This window comes from Typopeltis vanoorti, chromosome 6, assembly GCF_054136105.1.
Source record: "Typopeltis vanoorti isolate ZY-2024b chromosome 6, IOZ_Tvanoo_1.0, whole genome shotgun sequence".
Lineage (NCBI taxonomy): Eukaryota > Metazoa > Arthropoda > Arachnida > Uropygi > Thelyphonidae > Typopeltis > Typopeltis vanoorti.
Window position 1 is genome coordinate 99262979 of NC_143554.1, and position 16397 is coordinate 99279375.

The following is a 16397-nucleotide window of genomic DNA, read 5'->3' on the forward strand; positions in this document are numbered from 1 at the left end:
CTCAGCAAAATGATTGAGGGCTCTAGATGAAAGAGGACTGAAATTCCTAACAAAATTATGCAATAAGATATATGAGACTAGATTTCTACCCAAAGATATTAATCACAAAATTTTTGTTCCAATTCCCAAAAAAACAAAAGCTACAAGATGTGAAGAGTTCAGGACAATTAACCTCATCAGTCAAGTATCAAAGTCCTCTTCTACATTATTCTTGAGAGAAAGATAAAAGAAAAATAAACACAGAAAAATTTTTCTAGATATTATTATTAGACACCTCCAGGGAGTCCAAAGACTCATCGAGGGAGGACACCTACTCTACAGCTCTGCCTCTACCACTCAATCCACCAACTGACCTCAACTACATTAACGACATCTACCGCTGACCACAACCACTAGTTTTTCCTAAGACAATCACAAACATCCATGTCCACGGCAGGATTCCAACCCACAGCCTTTGGCTGGAGAGTGGTTAGCAAATCATCTAGAAAGTGGTTAGCAATATTATTATTCAGGCCTCCATAGAGTCAAAAGACTCATCTCGGGAGGGCCTTCCTAGGAAACACAAAGTCTATCATACCACTCCTTAAACTCATTGACTGTTCTCGCTTTCACCACTAAATCAGGCAATGCATTCCACGGTTCAACCACCCTCCATGCAAAGAAACCACTCACCCTCTTGCTCACAGTTTCCTTTTGTAACTTCCAGGGGATGGCCCCTTGTCATCACTCCTTCCCACTGTTCAACCAAGCAAAAGAACTCCCCAGTGTCAACCCTGTGACCACCTCTCAACAGTTTAAAAGTCTCAATCATATCACCTCTCCTTCTTCTATCCATCAAACTCTGCAGTCCACATTCCCTCAGCCGATCCTCATGACTAACATTGTACAGTCCTGAAACCATCTTTGTTATCTGCCTTTGTACCCTTTCCACAGTTAATTTATCCCCTTCAAATCCTGGGGACCAAATCTGAGAACAATAGTCTAAGTGTTGTCTGATCAGGAACTTATATAACGGATTGATAATTCTTTTATCTCTGCAGGTCAGCGTCCTTCTCATTATTGCAGCAATCCTCTGTGTTACCTTCACCACCTTTGCGATATGTCCTCTGAATTTCAGGTTTCTATCAGTCATCATACCCAGATCTCTTGTCTCCCCTACTTCCTCCAGTATATCTCCTCCAATAGAGTATGCAGCATCCCATCATTGTGTCCCAAACCTCAAAACCTTACATTTTGCTGCATTAAACTGACACTCCCCATTCAATTGCCTATCTGTCTAGCTCAGTGGTTCTCAAAGGGTGCGCCCTGTGGTATTCCAGAGAAATATGTGTCTAGATATAAAAATAAATATAGTTACTCTATTATACCTTTTCATTACGGATATACCGCTCTTTTTGTCAACCCATCATTATTATGTTAATTAACGGCGGTTTTTCTTGCAAAGAGAACAAGAATATGGTTTATTCTTGTTGTGTATATTTCTTATTTTAAAAGTGTTGGAAGTGGATGTTATGTGCATATTACTTATTTTCAGATAAATACACCCAAATAAAATGGATAGATTTCTCAAAAAGAAGCGTGATATTGAAGAATCAGATTCTGGAAGTGAGCAAAAATTAAGTGCAAGTAAGAAAGCAAAATCGCGGCCTGCTCGCAAATATAATGAAAGTTATTTAAGCTTTGGTTTCACTTGGACCGGAAGTGAAGATCATCCTTTGCCGCTATGTTTAGTATGTGGATATAAAATGGCAAATGAATCATTGCTTCCTAGTAAATTGAGTAAACATTTTAAAACTATACACTCTAATTTACAAGATAAATCTGTAAGTTTTTTCAAGAGATTGTCTGAACAGCAAACAAAAGCGGCAAATTCTTTTAAAAGTATAATGACTGTTTCTGATAAAGCTCAAATCGCTTCTTATCAAGTCTCAGAACTGATAGCAAAAAATATGAAAGATCATACTTTAGGTGAGTCACTTATTTTGCCTGCATGCAAAAAAAATGGTCATGACAATGCTAGGAAATGAAACAGCAATGAAAATAAGCAAGATTCCTCTATCCAACGATACAGTTCACAGGAGTATTATAGAAATGTCTTCTGATACCGAGAAAAATGTATGCAGTAATAAACTTCAGTATTCAAATTTTGCATTGCAAGTTGATGAGTCAACAGACATTACCAACAAGGTGCAACTCTTTAGCATTCGTCCGTTTTATTAATGAAGATCAAATAGTAAATCAGTTTCTTTTTTTGCAAAGAATTAAGTGTGTCTACAAAAGGCGAGGACGTTTTTAACATTTTGAATAGTTATCTTGATAAATGGCAGTTAACATGGAAGTCGTGTGTAGGCATTTGCAGATGGAGCCCCTTCCATGGTAGACTGTGTTAAGGGCCTTACATCTTTTGTAAAAAAACAAAATGAGAATGTTATCGTAATTCACTGCTTTCTTCATAGGGAGGCCTTAATGGCAAAAACATTGGGAGAAAAATTAAGAGAAGTTTTAGATCAAGTTGTTCAGATGGTAAACTTTATTAAAACAAGACCTGTCAAATCGTGTTTATTTGAAAAGCTTTGTATCGATATGGATTCACAACACAGGCGGCTGCTTTTACACACTGAGGTTAGGTGGCTGTCAAGGGGGAAAGTACTTAGCTGTGTACACGAGCTACGACAAGAACTTCTTGTGTTTTTTGAAGAGATGAAACAATTACATTTTTGTAACCTCCTTCGGTGCGAATTTTGGATTGCCAGGTTACAGTATTTGGCCAATATATTTCAGCAGCTCAATATTTCGAATACTAGCATGAAAGGGAAAGAAGAAAATATTCTCACATCCACTGACAAAATGAAAGCATTTCAGAGAAAACTACAGATTTTGAAAAGAAAAGCTGTTGAAGGTAATTTGAAAATGTTTCCATTGGTAAGTAACACTTGCATAAATGAAACACTTCCAATAATAGTTAAACATTTAACAAGTTTAGAAGAAAAATTGAGTTCTTATTTTCCATCACTTAACACTGAACAATACGATTGGATTAGAAACCCATTTATGGAAACTTCAAGTGATTTTGATTTAACATTAACAGAAGAAGAACTGGCAGCTATATCCACTGATTGTGGATTGATGATTAAACATAAGGAATTGTCTCTTGAAGCCTTTTGGATTTCTATAAAAGAAGAATATGTGTCAATATCTAAAAAAGCTTTGAACATTTTACTACAATTTTCAACATCATATTTATGTGAATTAGGATTTTCTGCCCTCACCACAATTAAGTGTAAAAAGAGGGGAACTCTTCAATGTATTGATGAGAAAATGAGAGTTTGCCTTTCAAACATATGCCCAAACATTGAAGCAATCGCTAGGACACATCAGGCTCATGTTTGTTATAAACACAAGAATGAATAAACTTAAAGTATGTTTCATTTTATTTTTTTTTATCGCATTATTTTTTTCTTTAATATTTGACTTAATTATTATAACATATTTCTCAGAAATTTGTATATAGTGTGCCTACAATTATTTGTAGGATTTTAAATGCTCCCTGACTTCAAAAAGTCTGAGAACCACTGGTCTAGCTTATTCAAATCCTCTTGCAGGGCTACCACATCTGCACTATTACTAATAACCCTTCCCAGCTTCACATCATCTGCAACCAACTGAATATCCCCCCCTGCAATCCACTGACAATGTCATTGATATGAAGGTTAAACAATATAGGTCCCAGTACTGAGCTCTCTGGGACCGCACTTGTAACCCTCTGCCTCCTTGAAACTGTCTCAGATAACATTACCTCATCTGCCCAATGTTGTATACGGTCCCCCACTACTTTCTCCAAGATCTTAACAACTACCGATGACACACAAACTGGCCTATAATTAGACACTTCCAGTCTGCTACCACCCTTATGCAATGGCACTATCTTACCTTCCTTCCATTCCATGGGCACCTTTCCCACAGCCAGACTTTCATTGAAAAGCCAGGTCAAAGGAGCTGTCAGTTCTTATAGCACATTCTTTCAAAACTCATGGTGAAATACCATCCAGTCCCACAGCTTTACTGACATCCAGAGTACTCAGTATTTGGAACATGCTCACCTCTAAACCTCGAACCTGCCCTATCCCTCAAGTATTAAAATTTACTCCTCCAGGATGAAATACTCCAATAAAGTGTTCATTGAACAATTCCACTATGTCCTCTGCATCAGTCACTCTATTCCCATTTTCTTCCACAATCATTTCTCCTCCTACTGGCCACATAGCTAAAAAATTTCCTAGGATTTTCTTTGAATCTTAGGGCCAGTATCTTCTCGTATTCCAGTTTCACCTTCCTTACCATACTAGTCACTCTCCTGGCCTGTATCTTATATTCTTCATGCATCCACTCTTCATCTGTCTCTTTATATCTCTTCTATAGCCTCTTTTTCACATGCAGTTCCTGTTTAATATTGTTTGTCATCCACCTTTACACCAAATTGTGTCTTCTTCACTTGTGGAATACAGCTAACTATTGCTGCTAACAAATATTCCTTCACAATTTCCCAAGCACTAATAATAACCCTGCCTTCCAATTCCTCCCTCCATGAAACTTCCCCAAGTTGATGTCTAAGACTATTATAATCACCTACCTTATAATTCCACATACATTCCCGTCTCTTTGATACTCCTGGATGTCTATTCATCTTCCGAGTCAAAACACGTGGTCACTGTCTCCAACTGGTGGGAGAGATGTCATCTCACTTATTATCAGCTCTTCTGATAATAAGTGAGATGACAATTCTGATGCTATGACCAAATCCAAAACTCTTGAACCTCTTGTTCCCTCTATTACAGAATTCTAGAAATTCCATTCCCTTATTGCTACATGCATCTTCCTCTCTCAATTTATACTGCTGTAGTTAAAATCTCCCATAACAATCATTCTTCTTCTTGCACTTGCCAAACTCAACTGTCTAAACATCTCCTGGTCGTTGTCCACCTGTACCTCACGCCATATGCTTGCAAAATCATTAGTGTCACTGCCTTCCAAAACCCTCAAACTCTTAGAGGACATAAGTTGTCAGTTATCATAAGCAGTACTCCACCGCCATGCTTTCCCTTCCTGATGTACTCTGCTACTTCTATTCCTGTTATTATATCCTCTTCTGTCAACCACTTCTCAGTGATCCCAATAATCTTTGGCCAGGCTGATGCTATCAGTGCTACCAATTCCTCTCCTTTATTCTGGATACTCCTGGCATTAGTATAAAGCATAAAAATGCCAGGAGTATCCGGATAATGCTATACCCAGCATTATCCCATCTAGACTCCACTGGGCTCAGCGTTACCTGATATCGTTCCCCCTTCTCACAAGAGGCCACTCTTGCTACCATCCACCTCGGGCATTCTAGTTTTCCTGTTGACACACCGACTCATTCAAGCGTCTGTCTTGCTTGAATGCAAGTGGTCTCTCGCATAGAATTCCTCTCTGTCCTCAAACATCCTCCAAGCATCCACATATTCCAATCCTCTCTTCTGACACATTCTAGCTATTATGTTATTCAATATTACTGCTCTTCTGTTCAGCTCGGCACTATCATACCTAGGCAATATGCACACTATCTTTCCTCTCTGCGTCTTGTTTTGTACAACCTCAAGCAAGAATCTCATATATCTCGCTGCCCAATTTACATTACCTCTCAAGTCATTTGTTCCTACCATCACAATCATCTCATCCACCCGTACACCCCCTCACACATCCTATCTTGCACACCATGGATCATTGAGTCCCCATACATTACACTTCTTACCATCCTGTTCCTCAATTGCTCACATGCATCTCTCTCTCTCCCCTCTAACACTTTTTTCTCTGTGTTCCCCTACTTACCTGCCTTCCTGACATCACTCTATCCCTGGTTCCAGTGCTCTCTCACATTTTTCTCATTCCTTCTCTCCTATTGTTTCCATTCTCTCCTCTTCTATCATTCCCATAACTCTCTCATTCCCTCTCTTCCACTGTTCCTATTCTCTTCTATAATTCCCATAATTCTCTCTCATTCCCTCTCTTCCACTGTTCCTATTCTCTCCTCTTCTATCATTCCCTCTCTTCTACTGTTCCCATTCTCTCCTCTTCTATCATTTCCATAACTCTCTCTCTCATTCTCTAGACATTCCACCTGCTCTTTCAGTTCATCTCTCTCTCTCTCTGCAAGTCAGCCACTCTTATTTGCCATTCATCCTCCTGCCATTTGAGACCATCTCTGAAAACTTCACAATCATTCAACCTTTCCATACTCCCCACTCTCATTATTTTTTTAATATTTCTCTTTCTATTCTCGCACGCTGTCATACCACTCATCTCTCTCTCTCTCTACGTGGAGAATCTCCTGTCTCTGACTCAGCGAGGTCAGTTATAGTCATCTCTAACTCACCAAGTTCCCATTGCCTGCATTTTGCGCATCTATGTATTTCCCCTTCTCTCGCCTGCCACATATACAACAGCAAGGACACATACATTCCACAAGTCCCACATGCTACAAAATCCTGTATTATATCATGCAAAATGGAGTCCTTAAATGGGGGAGGACTTAGTGATACGGCATTTGCAATTTTAGCTGCTGCTGCCACCATTATTCAAAATAGTGTCGAGGAACTATTACAACTAAACGCTAAATAACTATATAAGAGAGTATAACTATATAAGTAAAAGTACAAACAAAATGTTTAAGTATACTAAATATAAATAAAATAAAACTAAATAATGAAAACTTATGTCATCTTCTCTTCCACCGTTATGCATTCGATTCTGACCCAGTCTTCTCGGTAACCAAAATACACAATATAGCAACAACAACTAACTCCAAAAACAACCACTGAAGGACACTTGTATTACAGAAAAACAACTTAACACAAATATCATCTAGAAAAACAAAAAGATGTGTACCTCTACTTCATAGATTACAAAAAGGCATTTGACAATGATCAACATAAGCAGTTAATTGAAATCCTTTCAAAAATAGGCATGGACAGAAAAGACATTTGGCTAATTACTAATCTTTACTTGGAACAGACTGTATCTTTGAGAATAAATGGAGAGACCTCAAAGAATTCCCGTTCAGAAAGGTGTGAGACAAGGCTGTGTCTTGTCTCTGATTCTCTTTAACCTATACGTAGAAGAAATATTAATAACTTAAGATATGCAGATGACATGGTTCTTTTAGATGAAAAGATTCTTATAGTTGAAACCCTCAAGTGCAGCAAACAGTATGGACTCAGTTTCAACTTTAGAAAGACAAAAATCATGATATTTCAGGAGAAAAGGAAATACCAAAAATATACAACAATATAAAAGGAGATAAATTAGAACAGGTGCAAACATACATATACTCCTGGCACTTGATCACAGAGAATAGCAGGACAGAAGATGAAATTAGTAGGAGGATTGAAATTGCAAGGTCAACTCTCAATAATATGAAAAATCTATTGACATCTAGAGAATTAAATCTGAAAACAAGACTAAAAAATCTCCAAATATTATATATGGTTCACATTATTTTATGGAGTAGAGACATGAACACTCCAATCTGAGTGAAATAACTGGAGGCATTTGAAATGTGAATGCTGCAAAGAATTGAGGATATTGTGGAAAGACAAACGAAGCGGTATTAGAGTTGATAGGCAAAACTGAAGCCTGATAAATCAAAAAGAGAAAAGTCAGCTATTTTGGACATATTCTTGGACATAATTGCCTATAAAGGACACTTCTCAAAGGAACTGTTGAGGGAGAGAAGAAGACAAAGACTGGAGGAGATGAAAAATATAGAAGACTGGACCTATCTCAAATATGAGGAATGCAGCAGAGAGGTGCAGATTAGGATATGGTGGAGACACATGGTAGTAGGTCTCCTGGACGAAAAAGACGCCTGACAGGACAGTAGAGAAATTTGGAGTCACAACATAAATAGGCTTCCGTAGATTTGTCTTCTTTATTATTCAGTTAATCTATTTTTGTTTTGGCACATCCTGTTTAGCTGGTTTTTGTAGCCTTCTGTAATATTTTCTATTATGGTCATTCTATAGTTTATTCAAATGTTCTATAGCCTGTGTTTTATGTTTTTTTATATGTTGGGTCCCATCAACAATAGGTAATTTGCAAACCTTTAGTACATTTTTGCACCTGGGTGGGATAAGGGATTTTTTTATTTTTATCAGTGATATATATTTGTATTTTCAATTTATTTTTACCAGATTGGAAACCCTGCTCTAGTGACCAAACATGGAACTTTTTTTTTCAAGCCACTTCATGCCTTCAATAATTGGAGTGGTAGTCTTATAATAGTCTGACATTTATTTTCCACCTAAAGACAATCGCAAACATCTATACCCACAGCAGCAGTCAAAGCTGCAGCCTATTGGTTGGAGAGCAGATACACTAACCACTCAGCGAACCAGGCCAGCATTTCTATTCCCATAATCTCGTTATCTTAGGTATTATCCAATGATTATTTGGTTTTATTGTTTTTTCTAAAAATCTGTCAGCTGAGCTGGTTATATTTTTCAGAAAGTTCCATTTTTTAATGTTAATATCTTCCTAGTTTTGTCTTTCCTTTTTACGTTGACTGATCACATTTTGATATGTTGTTTTAACAGTATCCAAGTGGAATTTTTCCTGTTTTTTTTTTTTTTAATTGGATCTTGGCAGATAAAAGTTCATGATCTCTATTCATTTCACTATAAAAGATTTGACATTCAAAAAATAGGATTTTACATTTTCGCAAATTAGGAAGTGATCTGTGCAGTTTTTAGTATTATACACTCTGTCCAAAAAGAGGCCAAATTTTGATAGAAAATAAAACACAGGCCAATTATAATTATTCAAATCATTTATTTCAATCAATATATACTCTCCCTCAGCTTTGTTACAGCATTTGGCATGGTCAATTAATTCTTTAAATGAATTTTTTATATCGGTTTTTGGGATACTGTTGAGGATCGTGGTTACTGCTGCTTGAACATTTTCAATGGTGTTGTATCGCTTTCCTTTCATCGGCAAATTAAGTCGGGGGAAGAGAAAGAAGTCGCAGGGTGCTAAATCAGGTGAATACGGCAAGTGATCCAACATACAAACTTGATTTTTGCTCAAAAACTGTCTCGCAATGTTCTAACAATGAGATGGTGCATTATCGTGCAAAAGTGACCAGTTGCCTGCATCACGATATTCATGCCGTACACGACGAATTCTTGCTATCAATCACTTCAAAACTCGCCATTGACCATTTGGCCAGGTGGAACGAATTCTTTGTGGATAATGCTCTTGAATCGTAGAAACAAATCAGCATTGTCTTTACTTTTGACTTCTCCAAGCAACTTTTTTTCGTATGCCCCTCTTCTGGTGGTCTCCACTCAGTACTTTGGTGCTTTCTTTTGGGCTCATACTCAAAACACCACATTTCGTTACCAGTAACGATCGTTTCAAGAAAGTTTGAGTCCTTATGAGCGGTTTTAATGAGGTCCTTGCAGTGTTCAATTCGATACAGTTTTTGGTCGTCAGTCAACTTGTGGGAAACAAATTGCGAATTAAATTTATGAAGGCCCAAACTCTCGGTCAAAATGTTGTGCACAGTTGATTTTGGAATCCCAATTCATCTTCGATCAATCTCATAGACAATTTTGGGTTTTCTTTGATGAAATTGTGCACTTTTTGGATGTTAACTTGGCTAAGTCCAATTTTTGGATGGCCCAGTTTTCTTCGTCCTCAAGCGTGTCACGACCACTTTGAAATCGCTTAAACTTGTTGTAAACTTGAGTACAGGATAAGTATTCATCACTGTATGCTTTTTGAAGCATTTGATTTGTTTCGGTAAAACTTTTACCAAGTTTAACACAAAAGTCAATCGCAGCTCTCTGTTTGAAACTCGTTTTCCGACCGTTCGTCAAAACACACTGTCACTCTTGGCACTATAACTCGGCTTCTAATGAAGCAAATGTCATAAATAGTTGACACAACACCAACGAAAGTTGTCGCTTTCGACAACAAAAAGATACAACAGGTGGCGCTACTAGTTTCTTCTATTTTCGAAAAATTCGGTTTCTTTTTGGACAGAGAGTGTAGTCTGGTGAAGGCCAGGTGTATTTGTAGGCCGGCTGTGGTAAAACATGGTGTTTTCAACTATGAGATTATTTTCTTTACAGAAATCAAGCAGATTCTCTCCCCTCGTTGTGTCATTTCCAAATTTACCCATTACATCATGCATTGTCTGATTATTGTCCTACTTTGGCATTAAAAATCACCCATGATTATTAGCAGATCTTTTTTTTTTTTTTTTTATGTTCTGTCAGTCTCCTCTTGTAGTTGATATAAATCGTATGATCTTCCTCTGGATGTCAAAGAATCAGGTGCATATGCTTTTATTATTTTAATAAAAGCTTTCTTTTTTTTTGCTTGTAGTCTAATGGCTATGATTTTGGATGCGATAATATGTTGAATAATGCTGTGGGAAAGTGATCTATGGACTATAACAGCTACTCCTTCTCTGTGTGCCAAATCATTCCTGCCTGAGTAGTATAGTATTGAATCCTTCAGGCCTTGTCCAGTCCAGTGTGTTTCCCAAAGACCCACGGCATTCCATTTAAATCTCCAGCTCTTTCTCCACCAAATACATCTTTCCAGATTTGTATAATGTCTGAATGTTTATAGTAAGTATGTAGTGAATCAATTTTGCTAACCACATAACCATTTTCTCACTGTATCTCTGGCATAAGATTTGGTACATTGGCTTCCCTGTATGCAGTAGCATTATCGACACTTCTTTTAGCAGTATAATCTATGTGGATTTAAGGCATTTAAATTTAATGTAGCCAGCCTGCTACATTTGCCTACTTGAGTAAGGCATACTTGGGAGAGAAGGCAGACTCTCACTGCAGTAAGGAAGAAAGTTTTTAGTAAGATAGGAAAGAAACAACCCTAGAACTTGAATACTCTAATAGCATTAGGATGGTGGTGGGGGGGGGGGGTAAGATAAAAAGAAAGGAGACAGAAGAAGAGGGACCAGTCTACAGATAACATAACACAAGTACATTATGTGAAGGCCTGGTCAGGCATCAGGTCCCTCACATTTGCCACTCCCATGATCACAAGAAATGAGCCCCTTCTTTTTTTGAACTTTCAAGATCATTAGGATGCATCCTCCAGTTTCTTTCTCCTTCATATTGATGTTAAAAATATCTTTACTGACATTATCCAGAAATTTTTGTCATGAAAAGCATTAAGTTACAGAAGCTTTATGTTTAGCAGTGTTGCATGTTTACATAACAAGGGGGGGGGGGCTTTTTTGATGCCTGCCTTGCCAAAAGGTTAACTTTGAAAACATTCTGAATATGTGGCAAGACACATTATGTACCTGGTAATTACAAGGGAAAAAAAAACCTGGTATTTATCTGTATGCAATACAGCTAAGTGCCAGATAATTTTTTTATAAAGGGAACTTTATAATTTTCATATCAAGATCAGTTTTAGTGTGTTTACACATGGGTTCGCTTTTTCCAGTCATGATCTTACTCTACCCCAGCACACACAAACACTAAAAATTATGGTGCATGAATACAAATACATAGCATGTCTGTGTTTAATAGTAAGGAAGGTGTATACATGCAGCACGTAAGCTATCTTTCTTGCAGATGACTGTTGTTAGGTGACATGAAATTTGCATAATATAATTTTGTGCAAGTTTGAATTTATATAAGTCTGAGACTGCCTGTATTTAGTAAGGAAAGTATTAACAGTACCTGAAAATTTGCCTTTAATTTCACAGGATTTGGAGTAGATCAGCTCAGAGATAACTGTTTAGAAACTTACTGGCAGTCAGATGGTCCACAACCACATCTAGTAAATGTACAGTTTAGAAGAAAAACGACCATACAGGATGTTTGTATATATGCTGATTATAAACTTGATGAGAGCTACACACCAAATAGGTAAGATTTATCTGATGCAAAATTCCATATTTTGCCTCTAATATGGATTGTACTCTCCTTTTTATAAGTGTACCCCACCTATTGTTATTTATAATTGTCTTAAGTTTCCTCTTGTAATCAGTGTTGGTGACTCAGTGATTGAATATCATAGCAAATGCTTTCTCTTTAGCAAATGGGTTCATTTATTGAAAGATTGCTAATGATTCATTATTTTTGGGTTGTGTGATGAGTGGTTGTATTGATATGCCAATTTGAATGAGTTGGTGTTCTGTTTATTGTAATGTCAAACAGCTTGAAGGTGTGTGTGTATGTTGCACAATCTGTTTCTTACCAACTCTAATAGAAAATCAGTTCTTAATTCTTTCAGAGAAGAAATTATTTTCTTCTCAGTAACAATTTCAAACTAGATGATATTGTAAAAAATCTCACATAATTGGGATTTATTTATGCTCATTTTTTGTGTGTGTGTGGGTAGCGTAAATTTCATAAGTGGGATTTGTTTTTACATGATAAAACTTGTTTACCACAATATTATAATTCTTAAGAAGTTACATAGAAATAATATTGTGTGTGTGTGTGTGTGTGTGTAAATATATATGTATATATAAATAACCTGTTTAATATGTATTCTGTCCTCTTTTTCTTCCTCTCCTGACTTTCTGCTAAATCTTAGTGCTACCTTTATACTCTCAAGGATTAGAGATTTGAACTTGCAAAAAAAAAAAAAAAAAAAGAAAAAAAAAGAGTGTGTGTGTACTGTTTATTTATAGTAGTTTTCCTGTACATACAGCTTAGTAACATGTAATCACCATACTAACAGCAACCATGTTGTCACTTGAGTTTCACTTTGAATCTTGGTAGTGTGTTGTGAGTTGGAGCAGCTATTGCTAAAAAACTGGAATTCTAACAGGAGAGAGACAGAACAGAAAGGAGAGAAAAAAACTGGCATGTTGAATTCTGTGATATTGGAAAAGTATTTATATGGGTCTTTATCTACTCTAAGGAAGAACAGCAATATTAATATTGAAGGACAGTACAGTGTATCATGTTTTCATTTATCAGTGAGGCTATGATATCAAAAAAAGCAAGAAGCATGTACTCCATGAATTGAGACAAAATTATAGTAAAATTATTTTCCTTGGAATTGCCTTTGGAACTACTCAGTTAAATGCTGCATTCCTGTCAGAGCACTTATTTTTGTGCTCCCTCCCCCACTTCAGCAAATGAAAGGAGGATGTTTTTAATCAAACTTGCTTGTTAGAATATGATATATGCAAACATAACAGTCAGTGAGATGTTTAACTTTTTTTATTGTGATTTAAGGAAAATGAGAGGACTGAATGAGTGAATTTGTAAAAAAAAATAATAACAATAAATAAACAAAAATTAAATAAATAATGAAATAGTGGACACTGATGAGAAGTGCCACAAAGGAAGTTCCCATATTATCAAGAGAAACTGTAGAACTTTCAGCTGAATGCTATATTTTTTCATTTCTTTTAATTTTTTTTACATCTCATCCCTTGGAAGTGAATATAATTGTGTGAGAGTGCAAGAGTACTCTGACTTATATTGCGTAATTCTTAGAATATCTACATCTTTTGTATTTCATAAGAATTTAAGAGATTTAAAATACTGGAAATTATCATTTACTAATTGTAAATTCTACAGATAATGTCTGATTTCCTGAGAGAGAGAGAGATGAAGAAGAATGACAGCATATAGAATTGCATCTGTTGCACATACAGTAAAAAAAAAAATTTTTTTTTTTTTTTTTAGCTTGAGCTTCATTCTTTGGATTTTGAAGTTAAATACACCCTTCATGAATATACTACTATTTTTATAACATTAAGAGAGACCTCCAGGGAGTCAAGGACTCATCAAGGGAGGCCACATACTATATGCACCAGCTGTCATACTTGTTCTTGAATTCACACACAACATCCAATGGACATCCATTCTAATCACAGAACATCCTATGCGAGAAAAATCTATCTCTTTGCCCCTTTCTTGATGGCATTCATCCTCAGCTTCCAAGGATGCCCTCTAGTCCTTTCCACACCCTCCATAAAATGAAAAATTCCATCAACTGAAATCCTGTATGACTCTTTCAGAAGTTTGTAAGGCTCAATCATATCTCCCTTGTTTCTTCTGTTTGCCAGTGTCTGCAGTCTACAAATTCTCAGTCTCTCTTCATAATCAGTATTCCACAATCCTGATATAATTTTTAACACTCCTTTGTAGTCTCTCCACTATATCGGAATCACCAAGGAAACAAGGAGACCAGATCTGTGCACAATAGATCAAGGGAAGTCTTATCAAGGTCTTGTAAAGAGGCTAAATAACATCCTGTCAAAGCTCATTTCAGCATCAACTTTTCAGCAACTTCATCCCTAGCCTGATCAGTTTCTTCTAGCATAATCCTACCAATATAATATGACATTGGATATCTTATTGCATTGAGGTGCACGTCTTTATATTTACTAACATTGAACTGATAGCCATTTTTCCATGCTGACAATTCCATTCTATTCAAATCATTCTGCAAGTACTGCATATCAGCTGTCAAATACAGCTGTATGTCAAACTATCAAATCCTTTCCAATGTCATTAATGTACAGATCAAATAACAGTAGACCAAGGACTGATCCTTGTGGTACACCACTGGTTGTAAATCTTGCAGACTCACATGCCCCCACATACCAATTTTTGATATCTGTCAGTCAGCTATCTCTTATCCACACTAATATTCTCCAATTTATGCAGTAGTCTTCTGTGCTGTATTCTGTTAAAAGCCATTAGCAAAATCCAAAAGTATCATGGCGTATCCATTTCCCTTATCTAACCCATGGCAACTGGGTTGGTCCATTATCCACGTGAAGTAACTTCATGACTGTGCCACTTGTAGAGGCTAATGACTACATCAATTGCCTTAGGATCCCCTAATGCAAAGCATACACAAAGGCCCTTTCCATAATGTATAGCATTATTAAGAATATGCTTTGAATTAGGGGATACTAAGGCAATCGATGAAGTCAATAGTCTCTATATTCAAGTAGCCCATTCATGAAGTTACATCATGTGCAAACCTTGTTTGCTTACACTTGGATAATGGGTGAAACCAAGAATTTAACTTCTTGCCATCTTTAATTTATAGTATAACCAAGTGAAAACTTTCGATATTTGATTGCATCGTACCATCATATTGCAGTTTAAGTCAATTTTGTACAGTTTCGTTGACCAAGACAAAAATTGTTAGTACACTTATTTGTTCATTATTTGTGTGAGTTCATACTAACAAGAAGATATGGTTATATTATATTGGGTCAGAATTGAGTCCCAGTTGGTTATCTGTATTTTTTTTACAGGCTGTGTCAATATTATCCCCCATCCCAACTTATTTAGTGATCCTAAAGCAAAAGATATATTTATCAAAAATTTATTAAATATATAATTTAAACAGATGCTGGAATAACACATTACCAAACTACTAGATTAAAACAATGACATTAAGTAAAAAGTAAAATTGACTTTTGCTATATCTTTGCTTTCAGCAGAGTACTGATTACTCATCATGTACATAAGTTTAGCACTAATTATTTTGGGATCAAATGCTTACTAGGTTATCTTGGTCTCCTATATGGCTAATTTCAATAGTGGCCACGAATCAGCTCCATCAAATTTAGAAGAACGAGAATATAAACTCAAGCATTATATCTAAAATCAGTAGAAGTAGCAGAATAATTAATCAGTTTCAGCATTGTTAATTAGATATATTCCCTTTCTTAATGCCCCATTTAATTTTTTTTTACAAAGCCTGTTTTCTTGCAGGATATCAATTCGGGCTGGTAGTCATTTCCACGACCTTCAGGAAGTTGAGGTTGTAGAATTAAAAGAACCAAGTGGATGGATTGTTATTCCTCTTAGAGATGGTAGTGACTTGCCAATTAGGACCTTTTTAGTTCAGATTGCCGTATTATCTAACCATCAGAATGGCAGAGATACTCACATGCGACAAATTAAAGTCCATTCACCAGTACAGAATACTTGTTTGTCAGCCCTGAAATTACCTCCATTTTCAAGTATACAGTGCTCCTCTTATAGTTGTATCAGGTAACTGTTTGAATTATGAAGCAAAAACAGTTGATTGGTGTAAAAAGGTATTTATTAAAGCTTTTGGTAATTGCAAACAATTTTTTTTTTTTTTCTTTCTCAGTTTAAAAATGAATATTTTATTATTGCAATGTACAATACACACTTATGAAACTCAAATTCTACACGAGAAAATCATACCAATCATCTACTCAGGTCCACAGTAGAATTCACAATAGAAATTATGATCATTATGATCACTTCATCTGCTAATTTTTTTTATATAGTGCATTCAAAATGCCAAAGGAGAACACTCCATTGAGACCATTTGTTTGAAAATATAGCATTGAA

The 16397-nt window shown here is 36.2% G+C and overlaps 1 protein-coding gene across 2 annotated transcripts in view; it reads left to right on the forward strand.

The window, feature by feature from the left end:
* Nucleotides 1-16141, forward strand: part of APC10 (anaphase-promoting complex subunit 10) — a 35825-nt gene extending 19684 nt beyond the window's left edge. For both annotated transcript variants that reach the window (XM_090395052.1, XM_090395053.1), the window contains exons 2-3: nt 11792-11954; nt 15786-16141. In XM_090395052.1, the coding sequence (XP_090251178.1) occupies nt 11792-11954; nt 15786-16071 (449 nt within the window). In that variant the 3' untranslated portion in view covers nt 16072-16141. The remainder of the gene's footprint in view (nt 1-11791; nt 11955-15785) is intronic.
* The last annotated feature ends 256 nt before the right edge of the window (nt 16142-16397 follow it).